This window comes from Oncorhynchus mykiss, chromosome 9, assembly GCF_013265735.2.
Source record: "Oncorhynchus mykiss isolate Arlee chromosome 9, USDA_OmykA_1.1, whole genome shotgun sequence".
Taxonomy (NCBI): Eukaryota; Metazoa; Chordata; class Actinopteri; order Salmoniformes; family Salmonidae; genus Oncorhynchus; species Oncorhynchus mykiss.
The window spans coordinates 59,601,781-59,615,255 of record NC_048573.1 but is presented as its reverse complement, the minus strand read 5'-3'; the positions used below and the strand labels follow the sequence as shown (position 1 = coordinate 59,615,255).

General features: G+C 39.4%; 1 protein-coding gene across 2 annotated transcripts in view; it reads right to left on the bottom strand.

Annotated features, from left to right (window-relative positions):
• Positions 1–12,310, bottom strand: part of LOC110532541 (spermatogenesis-associated serine-rich protein 2) — a 32,058-nt gene extending 19,748 nt beyond the window's left edge. For both annotated transcript variants that reach the window (XM_036988545.1, XM_036988546.1), the window contains exons 1-3: positions 11,981–12,310; positions 6,785–7,122; positions 2,968–3,047 (exon numbers count right to left, since the gene is read on the bottom strand). In XM_036988545.1, the coding sequence (XP_036844440.1) occupies positions 2,968–3,047; positions 6,785–6,809 (105 nt within the window). In that variant the 5' untranslated portion in view covers positions 6,810–7,122; positions 11,981–12,310. The remainder of the gene's footprint in view (positions 1–2,967; positions 3,048–6,784; positions 7,123–11,980) is intronic.
• Positions 12,311–13,475: the final 1,165 nt, after the last annotated feature.

Sequence of the window (13,475 nt, the reverse complement as noted above, 5' to 3'; positions counted from 1 at the left end):
AGCCCATTCCAACTGGCTCCCCCAGATTTCCATTTATACATTTTCCAATATACAATACTATGGCTTGGCTGAATAGTTGATGGTTATTATTTACTGAGAGATGTGCATCCATATTACCCAGTTTGCTCAGCTAATCAACATTTAAAATTCAATATATAAATCAATAGTCAATGTCAATCCATTGCTTTCCATCTTGCATTAGTCCAGAGTTGTAACTAAATCTTGACTGTGAGACTAGATAATCATTGTCTTGTTTTAAAATGACATGCGCCTATAAGGAGTGCCATCACACTCATTTTTTGTCTGGACTGGAAACTTGCGCTTTCCAGAAAGCGCAAGTTTCATTTCGTGCATGTTCACGCGCAACGTGGTTATCTTTTCCGAGCTGCAGTTTATAAACACTGTTGTCATTTATCATACGTAATAAATAGTTGTATTTCACTCACTTTTGTCAGGCACAAATTCACAGAACACAGCTCTGGAAGTGGCTGGAGAGCAAGCAAGACAGACAGAACAAGAGATGCACTGCCCAGTTAGGTTAGCAAGACAGACTAAAGAGATGCACTGCAAGCTAGCACATCAACTTAACGTTACTCTTATTTGCCGACATCAAACTTGGAGAGGAGAAAACAGGTTTACCTGATTGCTGTTCCCGCAATTCACTCTTATGGTGTTTTTTCTTTCTTTCTCTTTTCGTGACCAGAAGGATAGTTCCGCTTCATCCTCTCATCCAAGTTGTAAACATTGACACCCGCTTTGACATGGGGGGAGGCGGGGCCCTTGCGTAATTTGCGGGGCCCTATGCAACTTGCGTAGTGAGCATATAGGGCCGCCCGGCTCTGCCTGCAGTCAGCATGCCAAATGCCTGCTCCCTCAAAACTGAAGACATCTGTGGCATTGTGTTGTGACAAAACAGCACATTTGTGGCATTTTATTGTCACAAACACAAGGTGCACCTGTGTATTGATCATGCTGTTTAATCAGCTTCTTGATATGCCATACCTGTCAGGTGGATGGATATCTTGCCAAGGAGAAATGCTCACTGACAGGGACGTAAACAAATTTGTGCACAACTTTGTTTGCATGGGACATTTCTAGCATCTTATTTCAGCTCATGAAACCAATACTTTACATGTTGCGTTTATATTTTTGTTCAGAATATTTACCTAGTTGGCTTGTTGTTGTGTGTTCTATGCGAGATAGATATTCCTCAATTATATTCCTAAAATATTCCTTCAATTTAAGAGCACTATAGGAAACATGCATTTTGACAAGCAGTCAATGCACAACAATTATTGTAATCACTGGGAAAACAGCAGTTTTAATGGCCTTTGTTACGAGGCAGTGGTGGAAAAAGTTCCCAATTGTCATACTTGAGTTAAAGTAATACGATACCTTAATAGAAAATGACTCAAGTAAAAGTCACGTCATCCAGTAAAATACTACTGGAGTAAAAGTCTAAAAGTATTTGGTTTTAAATATACTTAAGTATCAAAAGTTACATTAAGCAAACTAGACGGCGCCATTTTCTTGTTTATTTATTAGCCTGGGCACACTACAACACTCAGACATAATTTTCAAAACAAAGCATGTGTTTAGTGAGTCCGCCAGATCAGAGGCAGTAGGGATGACCAGGGATATTCTCTTGATAAGTGTGTGAATTGGATCATTTTCCTGTCCTGCTAAGCATTCAAAATGTAACAAGTACATTTGGGTGTCAGGGAAAATTGTATGGAGTGAAAACTACATTATTTTCTTTAGGAATGTTGTTGTCAAGTATAAATACAAAAGTACAGATACTGCAAAACAATTGCTTAGTATTTTTACACCACTGAAAAGAGAGCGATCTCAGATTTTCTCCTAAATATATGTGTGACCTGCACCATTTTAAACCAAGAGTTTTTAGCAGTTTCATAATTAAGCAGGTTACCCAATTTTCCCTGAGTGCATAGGGAAGAGTAGGGCTAAATGTAACATGGGTCAATTGTAGGGTAACTTGGGGTAAAAAAAAATTTTTTTTTAAAAAGCCACCCTAGCTCAAAATAATTTTTGGGGAGTGATGGGGCAGATTACATTTTTTGTTGAGCAAGAGAAGTGGCAACCAGGGAAAGTGTTTGGGGGATTGTGACAAAGTGGTTTCTGTGAGAAGTACAGGCAGAGGCCGTGTTACCCAAGTGACCCTAACAGGTAGACAGACCTACATTCTATTTACTGTGTTTATGCAAGTTTTATAGGACATCAAATTAATAAATAGGATACTAACTAGTTAAACTACTACATTTGGGATCTAGGCAATTTACCCAATTTATTTATTTCTAGCCACTATGCTGCATTAATTGGGCTACAGGTGATAATGCTTATTGCATACCTGATAATATGGATCATACATAGGCTATATGCATGGATCAATATGTTAAAATAACCTTTACATCCTTTCCCCCCCACTGCATTTTTGTTTTCTCCAGAGGAAACACTAGGCTGTAGCATTTACTTTTAAATTGTTTTGAATATATCATTAATCTTGCAGAATGCAAGGACAGTGTATGGCACTCGCTATAGTCAGCATGCGTATTTAAATAGAACAAGTCATGGCAAAATATCAAAACATTCCACCCACACCTACAATTGGGATAAAATTGAGCATTGCTTTTTATTTTTAGAAACTTCCATAGACTAATTCAAATAGTTCCAAATTATACAACAAATAAAGGGTGTTATTGTCACCATAGTGAATGATGCCATTTTTCAGGCGAGGCTATAATCCTAGTTCATACACACCAAGTTTTAGGAAGTCTTTATAATGGAAAACATGCATGTATATGGTATGCGCCATGTTTATAAATCTCAATATTTTTTACTGTTAAATTTACACAACAGATATAAAAAGAGGCCCATCCTAACAAAACTGGAATTGTATTCAAACCTAGGAGAGAAATCTTTTGGTGTATGATCCTTTTCAGTCCTTACCTTCTCCTTCATTCTCTCAAATGTCCCTCCCTGGGACATAACCATTCTCAAGTTAGTGTCAAACACCATACCAGAAGTATCTGAGGGGAAAGAGAGAAAAGATTGCTTGAAAAAATAAATGTGGATTTGGAATCTCAGTTTTTTTGCTGGACCTAGGTCTATTTGCCAAACAAATTGTAAATGCATAAGCACATCATTTGTTCAAACAAAGATCTCCTCATACCTAGTCATTCCTGTACAATCAAAGGTATTTGTGTTGAAAGTCAACCACCAAGAACACAGGGATTGTCATAAATCATATGGAACAGACGACAGGAGGACTTGGACATTTCCTTACTGGGTGAATAATGAGAAGATGCTTGCTTGATGACCTCTTAAGTAAAATATGCACTTGTTTTACAACTTTTTTAATAAGGTGCTTGAGGACTAGGCCTAAAGATTTTACATCACTTCTATGGGCTTTATTTAGGATAGGACCAAAAATAACTAACCCTAGAGAAATGAAACTTGTCTTAAGAAATCTTAGCATCTGGACTGGCCCAAAATGATCTGAGATCTGCATTGAATTTGAACCGGTTATAACGGATGTACAGTTCTAGAAACAGAATGAGTCAGCAAAGCAGGGGTTTACGCATCAGACGGATAAGAATACCGCCCTAAACAAAATAAGCTCAATGAGATGAGAAACAGATGGGTTGCTGCAACCCAAAGACATGTGGCATGAGCAAAGAATGCCAGAGGACAGTTTTGCAGTACTCTGCAACAGCCTTAATATGGATGGCTTTATTTCAGAAAGTTCATGAAATAGCCTAACTTTATCTTAGAAAAGTCTGAACCTTTAAAAGGGTAAATACTATCCAATGTGGACTGCATGAATGTCAGTTCAAATTGCTGTCCATCTCTCTCAACTATTGTGTTTGAAAGGATCCGTTCTACCGCAATAAGATGTCTTGGAATGTATCCTTTCCAAAAGCGGTTCTGGCCAAAAGCAGCAGTGGCAACGATGTTTGGTTGGCCAAAAGCAGCAGTGGCAACGATGTTTGGTTGGCCAAAAGCAGCAGTGGCAACGATGTTTGGTTGGCCAAAAGCAGCAGTGGCAACAATGTTTGGTTGGCCAAAAGCAGCAGTGGCAACGATGTTTGGTTGGACAAAAGCAGCAGTGGCAACGATGTTTGGTTGGCCAAAAGCAGCAGTGGCAACGATGTTTGGTTGGCCAAAAGCAGCAGTGGCAACGATGTTTGGTTGGCCAAAAGCAGCAGTGGCAACGATGTTTGGTTGGCCAAAAGCAGCAGTGGCAACGATGTTTGGTTGGCCAAAAGCAGCAGTGGCAACGATGTTTGGTTGGCCAAAAGCAGCAGTGGCAACGATGTTTGGTTGGCCAAAAGCAGCAGTGGCAACGATGTTTGGTTGGCCAAAAGCAGCAGTGGCAACAATGTTTGGTTGGCCAAAAGCAGCAGTGGCAACGATGTTTGGTCTGAGACAGTCAATGTTTTTTTTTTTTCTTCTACAGTACAATAGCAGAGCAGGAAAATCTGATGGGACTTCCACCATGCAACCTCCAGATCTTAAAATAGAAATTTGCCAGGAGTTCATAGCTTTGAGTAGGGACGTCAAACGTTCAGCCCCTATGGACGCTCTTCTAGAGCACCTGGTCAAATTGTACAGAAAAAAAACATCTCTAAATGGTTAAATTTGAAATGTGATTGGGGTATAAAAAAAATGCATTTGCTTTATTTAAAATCAACCCCTGAAACTAATCCAAAATGCTGCAGCCCGCCTGGTGTTCAACCTTCCATGTCACCCAGCTCTTCTGCACACTTCACTGGCTTCCAGTCAAAGCTCGCATCCACTTCAAGACCAAGGTATTTGCCTATGGAGCAGCAAGAGGAACTGAGATATGTGTCTTAAAGATGAATGCACTAACTAAGACACTCTGCAGAACAGTGTCTGCTAAATGACTCAAATGTAAATTAAGATAATTATTTTGCCATATCTAATTAATGTATAATTACTCTACTTTCCATTGATGTGGACAGTAGGTGTTACTACATTACACAAGCTGATGTTTTGACATCAAATTGGGGGGGGGATTACACATGCTTTTTACCTCAGATTGGTGATGTTACTACAAAAGTTTATAGTTAACACAATTGCTTAAAGCAGATCAATATCTTGTGTACTATTGATTTTGTCATAATTCATGATGGTCGCTCTATAAAAAGTAGCTGGCCACACAAATACACGGCTTTCAAAGTCTAACCTTCACTTACATAGAAGCCAACTGTAGTCACGTCATATCGTATGGCGGGTCGTGATTCGTTGAAGTTAACTAAGAGAAAAAGTAGTTTGTTCCCTTTCCCATGATGGCAGCTTCACGAAATCAACATCCCAAAATATAGATAGAAGCCTTCTATAAATTCTATCTAACCAACCATGTATAGGTTATTCCAAGTTTCCGTGTGGCCTTTGAATAGCGTTAGTTTAAACAGCACTACACCCCAAACGTTTGCCCCTTGTTCTATTGATTTCAGCGTGATATCCATGGAAGTGATATGCTATACTTACCGCATTGGAGACCCACTTGAAACAAAATGCAACACTTCAACATGTAGTTAGCAGTCTTCTTTAAAATTGTCCCCTAACCAGTGATGTACACATTGTTCCCAGATTCCTTGTGTTTTTTTTTATAGCTGTGTTAGTTAACAGGATGTGGAACCTCATCTCCCCCCTCTTGCGTAATTGATTTCAACGGGATAATCGATAGGAGGGATTGAGAAAAGAATTGCATTAGTGTTTCTGTTCTGGTGGCCCCCGTATCAAAATGCAACATTCCAAAAAGTACCTGACTGTTCTGCAGGTTGCCCTCCAACCAGTGATGTAAAAATATATTCCGTTTCCATGTGGTTGAGTTGTGGTAGTTTCAACAGCGCATAAACATGAGTCCAAAAACGTGCTGTGAATTATTTATTTTGATGATATAGGCCTACCAGAAATCACCAAAACAGGTTTGCCCTGCCTACTATGAGATGAGTCTATGGCCTAAACAGACCCACTTGATTAAATCACATGTCAATTTGTTGAGTGCTGCTTATTTAGCCTGATGCAAGCTCTGTGTGCTATCGTATCAACTCCTTGTCATGCCAAATATTATGTGCCAATTAATGTTTGGCATGACAAGGAGTTGACATGACCAAACATATCTAGGGCTAGGCTACTGCTTCTTGCAGGGAGATACAGCAACACAAGTTAGAGCAGCAGATGAAACTTCCACCATTTACAAACATTTATTTAGGAGGACACAATCACTAGGTCAAGGGAGGGCCTATAAAAATGTGTCCCGATTGACTTAAGTGTCTTTGAGAATCAGCTTCACATATTTAAATGGTGCACAATGCAGAAATCTCTCCACCATTTCCTGGTTGCTAAAATTGTAATAGTTTGCCTAATTTCAGTTTGTGACAAAACAAGCAAGTATAGTGGAGACCATCATTGTACCATGTAAACCGCTGTGAAATATATTTTCCATAACCAAAAATATTGTATTTTCAGCTGGTGTACAAAACTAAAAAGACGCAAAGACGAAATTTAACGGGAAGCATAGAAACAGCGAACATAGAACAGATCTACCACTTCTTAGACTTGCTTTCAATGAAAATTAAAGATCTATAACTAAAATGTCTATGTGAATTTGGCCGGGGGTTGCCCAAAAAGTTACAATGCAACATTAAAATGCATTCTAACACTGGTTATAGCATTTTCAATGCTTGTTTATCTGTTTTTAAAAACAAATAGCAGAGACGAATGACAGCATACATACCCTTCTGGCTGTTTTTCTTCGCCATGTTGTAACTCCACTAATCCAAAAAGTAAGTAGGTCACAGCTGATAAGTGCCCCAGAGTACAGCTCTTCAAGTCAAAAACAAATCAATAAAAACTATTTTCCAGATATTCAGTTTGAACTAGTTTCCTAAATGGAGACTTCAGCTCTTCATGTGTAGAAATGTTCCTCCTTGATTTCCCCTCAGACAGGATGCCAACAAAGGCTCACAAATCTGGCAGTGGGAGGGGTTAAAGGAGGCAGGGGCAGATCAGGCCTCCACCACTTCGGCTTGGATTCAACTTTTCTTCTCCGTTCTCCCCAAAGTTGATCCAATTCTTAAAAAATGAGACAGAAATAAGGTTACTGTCTTGGGTTGATGTCATAAGCAGAGAGGATTAGAAAGAGTTGCATGAGATGACCTAAGTGAACAGACAGAAAAAACCTAGTAGTTCATAATTAATATTGCCCAACAAATGTACACAAAATAAAATGGTTGTAACATTTAGCATATTCAGAGAATAACTATTACATTGGTGCTGTTAAGTCTATAACTAGACTATTCTAGGGAAAATGCCTTGAAATGTAGACGACAATGCATGTGCATTGTCTAGAACTGGAAATAGTCATGCACGTTCACAAAAAACTATTCCTTTGCTCAAAAGTCATAAAACGTGATGAAAAACAGATTTAAATAAATTACTCAGTCTGGGACATCCTTCTAGACACTCTGGACTCAATATTGTACATGGCAGCAGCATATTTTCAGTTTTGCTAAAATGCAGTCGAAGAAACCTTTTAATCATGATTTAGTTTAGTTCCTCTGGGTGAGTTAAACCTGACCTAGACATGCGGCATGTGATGCAGTTTTAAAATCATTTAACTAAACTATTAAACTGTTAAACCCTCCAACAAATCATATGAAGTTACATGCACTCATTAATACGTTTGTGGATAGCCAGATTAATAATAGTTAAAAACGTTTTCATGCTTTGGAAGATGAACGATTTCTCCAATAATCCTGTCTACATGGACACATCTGAAATCAGGCTACCTGATGGGACTTAAATAAATGTAGAAAATCACCCATCAAAATAAACGTTCTACCACAGCTACCATGTTATTTTTGCGAAGCCTATTTGATTCCGAGTTGGACATATAAAGTTTGCATGTGAAAACTATTTCTAAGATGCATACTTAGTTTTTCCCCCGAACTCACTTCACTATGTGCATTAGAGGAAGGAATGTGCTACCGGTGGAGGCACATTCAAATACACTTCTGGAACGCTGATTAAGGTGTTTACATGTCCTAATAATTAGAAAGATTGCTCAGAAAAACAGCTGTTTAAATCGGCGTATGCTTACTTCGATTTTAACTTTAAGCTGATTAAGATAAGCAGAGTAAGGCGTTTACGTGACTAACGTCATACTCGGCCATTTGCCATAATCAATTTAATATTGAATTAGTGTGAATGTAAACGTACTCTGAGATCATGTTGAATTTGTATTAGAGTAGGTAGTTAGGATTTTTCAAAAATCAGACATACAGATAGCTTGTCACAATGAAGATTTAGCAATACATATTGACACTAGCCAATATGCCAAGTTAACTTGCTGACAGACACCATGTCCATAATCAGTTTGATCATGCCAAGTACTTGAGAACCTTGAACACCACCCTCAGCAAACTGTGGAGTCATTTATGGGCCAGCTGTTTCCCACTTAGGTTTCCATTTGACTCAGCAGTCCTGGAAAGGGAAACTTAAACTATGCAAATCCACACCCTTTTCATTATCCCTTCATGTCACAGTCAGGCACTCATTTCATAGCATGCCACCACACCTTTAAACACGTCGAACCATAAGCACTGTCAACAAGTAAGCCAAGACATGGACACGTTGTGTTTATCAAGAGGGATGGTGCTAGTAGGTTACACACCATGTGTTGATTTAGGCAAAACACTGAATTGGACCAGGCAATACATATTTAATTAATTAGCCTCGATTCTAAAACCTGAAGAATTTTAGACTAGCAAATTTATGAAACTGTAATAAGATGTCCTTTTGAAGCCTGAGCCAAATTTACAAGGGTCATCACACAAGATGTTGGCAACCCACTGTCTTGTGAACAGCATTGTAGTTCAATCAGTGCTGCAGGGTCTTGACTCACAAAACACAGATAAAGGGCACAATCTGGAAATTTGGGCCGGTGTTGATCAAAGTTGTTAGGACTGCAGAGTCTACAAATTATACCACACAAGACTCAATGACGCCAGGCTGTGTGCTTCCTAATGAATAGACCTAATAAATGTAGAAAATGATTATGTTTAGAATCTGGGCAGCTTTTTAAGTTTGCTGTGTGTAAATCAAAAAGGACACCACACTGTAAGTACGTTTACATGAACACTAATAAATCGATATTCAACTAACTATGGCAGAGTATGGTATCAGTCATGTAAACACCCGACTCTGCTTATCTTAATTGGCTTAAGGTAATAATCGAAGTAAGCATACACCGATTAAATCACTTGGTTTTCTGATCAATCTTTCGAATTATTAGAACATGTAAACAGCTTAATTGGAGTTCCAGTAGCGCAAACCTCCCTCTTATGCAGGAATGAAGTGAAGATTTTTAGGTATTCATCTTACAGTTTTCACATACAAACCTTATCTCCGAACTCAGAATCAAAAAGTATTTGCAAAAATAACATGGTCACTATGGCATGAAGTTTATTTTGATTAGCAATTTTCTGCATTTATCAAAAGTCCCATCATCAGTAGCCTGATTTCAGAGGTGTCCATGTAAACATGATTATTATTCAAAGTTCTGGGACACTAAAGTCCATGGAGAATAAGAGCACCTCCTCCCAGCTGCCCACTGAATCTACGATAATCGAGAATTTCAAAAAGCATTTTTCTACAGCTGGCCATGCTTTCCACCTGGCTACCCCGGTAAACAGCTCTGCTCCCCAAAGCAACATGCCCAAGCCTCCCCCATTTCTCCTTCACCCAAATCCAGATAGCTGATGTTCTGGAAGCACTGCAAAATGTGGACCCCTACAAATCAGGTCAAGACAATCTGGACCCTCTCTTTCTAAAAATTATCCACCGCAATTGTTGCGACCCCTATTACTAGCCTGTTCAACCTCTTTCATATCGTCTGAGATCCCCAGAGATTGGAAAACTGCCGCGGTCATCCCCCTCTTCAAGGGGGGAGACACTCTAGACCCAAACTGTTACAGGCCTATATCTATCCTACCCCGCCTTACCAAGGTCTTCGAAAGTCAAGTTAAGAAAGAGATCACCGACCATTTCGAATCCCACTCTACCTTCTCCACTATCCACTCTGGTTTCCGAGCTGGTCATGGGTGCACCTTAGCCACGCTCAAGGTCCTAAACGATATCATAACCGGCATCGATAAAAGACAATACTGTGCATCTGTCTTCATTGACCTGGCCAAATCGGAGGGCCTGTTGTCCGGACCTTTGGCAGTCTCTATGGGGGTGCCACAGGGTTCAATTCTCGGGATGACTTTTCTCTGTATACATCAAACCTCTACGCAGACAACACCATTCTGTATACTTCTGGCCCTTCTTTGGACACTGTTAACTAACCTTCAGACGAGCTTCAATGCCATACAACTCTCCTTCCATGGCCTCCAACTGCATGCTCTTCAACCGATCGTTGCCCGCACCTGCCCGCCCGTCCAGCATCACTACTCTGGACGGTTCTGACTTAGGTATTTGTAGTTTTCCACATATTCTAGGTGTCTGGTTAGACTGTAAACTCTCCTTCCAGACTCACATTAAGCATCTCCAATCCAAAACTAAATCTAGAATTAGCTTCCTATTTCGCAACAAAGCATCCTTCATTCATGCTGCCAAACATACCCTTGTAAAACTGACCATCCTACCGATCCTGGACTTCGGCGATGTCATTTACAAAATAGCCTCCAACACTCTCCTCAAAAAAATTGGATACAGTCTATCACAATGCCATCCGTTTTGTCACCAAAGCCCCATATACTACCCACCACTGCGACCTGTATGCTCCAGGTGGCTGGCCTTCGCTAAACACATAGCCCATCTGTAAATATCCCACCCAACTACCTCATCCTCATATTGTTTTTTTTCGTTTTGTGCTCCTTTGCACATTAGTAGCTCTACTTGCACATTCATCTTCTGCACATCTATCACTACAGTGTTTAATTGCTAAATTGTAATTATTTTGTGCTCACTGACCCAACCAACCAAACCACTTTAGAGATTAATAGCATGTAATGAGTAAACCATTTGATTTGTTTTTGAATCCCTTCCCAAACCATTGTTACATTCCTTTGTGGGCTTCCACAGCAAGGCACTTAGTTAACACATCTGATATATTAGTCTCTTGCAGACAATACCTCTCAGTAAAGGTAAGAAAACATGTTATTTGGGTAAACTACCCCTTTAAAACACTTTGCATCCCAATAGTAATACGTTCCTCTGTGCCAGCTTCTGGAAAAGACCATCTGAAACTAACGTGACCTACTACTAGGGAGAAAAAAAGCAAACAACGGACAAATTAGTTAGTCAAGTCCCAAGAGGTAACGTTAGCTAATGTTGCCTAAAAACTATTTTTGACCATCTATGTGACTGCATCTTAGCCTTTCCTGGCTAGCCTACCCCATTTGCAATGTCTCATTTTATGCATTGCAAACTAATTAGCTACTGTAAATCACTTAGCTAATTATGTACATTACTGGCCGTTGTGCATTAATTTAGTTAGCTAACGTTAACTAGCTGACCGGGTACCACCTTACCTACGGAATGTCGCTAGGTAATGCGTTAGATAGTTAGGGCTAGAGACCACCTAACGTTAGTTAGTAGCGAACTAGCTACTATTCTCGCTTTATTGAAATAACCTTATAAATGTGCAAAATCCTAAATTAACTGTTAGGTAGTTGTTGCGTTACTGGATTAGCTAGCTATCTACTGTAAATATTTTCAAAACCACCCGAGACTGCAGTGTAGTCACCGCGTATCACTGCATTCTTCAACTCAGCAGCTTCGTTAGCTCGTTACATTGACAATGCTAGCTCTCCAGTTTGACACACAGCAAGCTACCTAACTGGGTCTGTTTACTAACTTAATAGACAAGAATGTCAGCTAGCTATATAAAATGTAATATTGTATTTTGGAGTGATTAAGCTCCTACCTTGGTGTCTTTTTCTGCAACGTTACGAGTCGTCTGTGTTCTCCACTCCCCAATATTTTCCCGGCCTCTCCAATATGGTGTAATTGCAGACCGCCATTTGGGGGCGTTTCTTGACATGGGCGTTAAGATAACATTGTTGCAGGTTAGAAAATGATGTTGCTTAGGCTTCGTTAGCTACAGTTGTCAACAACTGTTGTCCCCCCCCAAACGGGAAAGAAACGGCCATGGACCAATGGCGATGATTAATGGGTGTAACTTGACATCAAGAAACGCCGATATCAGAAAAAAGCCCCTAATTGTGGTCTGCAATTACACAGTTCACGGACTCAGACAAGCACATCTATTCGGTCGTCACTAGTTACAACAGCCACAGTGTCATAAATCCAGCCTATTTCTACTATTTATCTTGTTAAAATTTGATTTTTAACCTAACCACACTGCTTACATTTTGCCTAACCATAAAAAGCTATTTTACAAAAATATATAAATATATAGCCAATTTTGACTTTGTGGGTGTGATAACTAGTGGAAACCCATCTTCCACATCATCACTCCTGAACAGATTGAAATCGGTCATGCACCTCACACATACCAAAATAACTTTTGGACAAAGTTAATTCAGGCTTGATTTAAGATGTTTTGTAAATAATTGAAATGATCAACACATGTATTCTTGATCATTTCTAGAAGGAGAGGGAAAATACTATCTTTATGTGTCAATAGTCTTGACTATATTATAACTTTTCAGAGTCATTGATGTTTTGAGCACTGCAAAGACCTATCCCAGGCAGGGTGTGTTCCAGATTGATTGTCACACACATTGTAGAAGATAAGATTATTATGTCACACTGGTTCCGGAGATGTTACAAGGTACATTCCAGATTTCTGGCACGTAGGCCTGTGCAGATTATAGGATTGTAAATCCCGATGTAGACAGAGAGAGAGCTAGTGATGGCTGCTCAATGAAACAAGTTCTGTAAACTCTAGTTTTATCTAATCATAGCTATTGCCCAGTGATATGGTCAAGTGCAGCAAAGGACCTAGAAAAGCTGCAGCTGGCCCAGAACTGAGTTACACCTTACCCTTCAATGTAATCAGTCTCTCTCAGTGCAAAGTAGAGGAGAGATGGACTGAATCAATTATTGTTTTTGTGGCAATATTGTGTTCAAAATTCCAAATTGTTTGTATAATCAATTTACACATATCTCTGACAGCTAAGCTGACTGACTGTGTCTCCAGGAAGTACAAGCATTTTGCATTTTTTTTTTGACTTATTCCACATTTTGTTGTTACAGTCAATTTTTTGGGGTGTAAATGAAATACAGAAATATCTCATTTACATAACTATTCACACTCCTGAGTCAATACTTTTTCGAAGCACCTTTGTCTGTGTTTACTGCTGTGAGTCTTTTTGGGTAAGTCTCTAAAAGCTGTCCACACCTGGATTGTGCAACATTTGCCCATTATTCTTGTAAAAATTCTTCAAGCTCTGTCA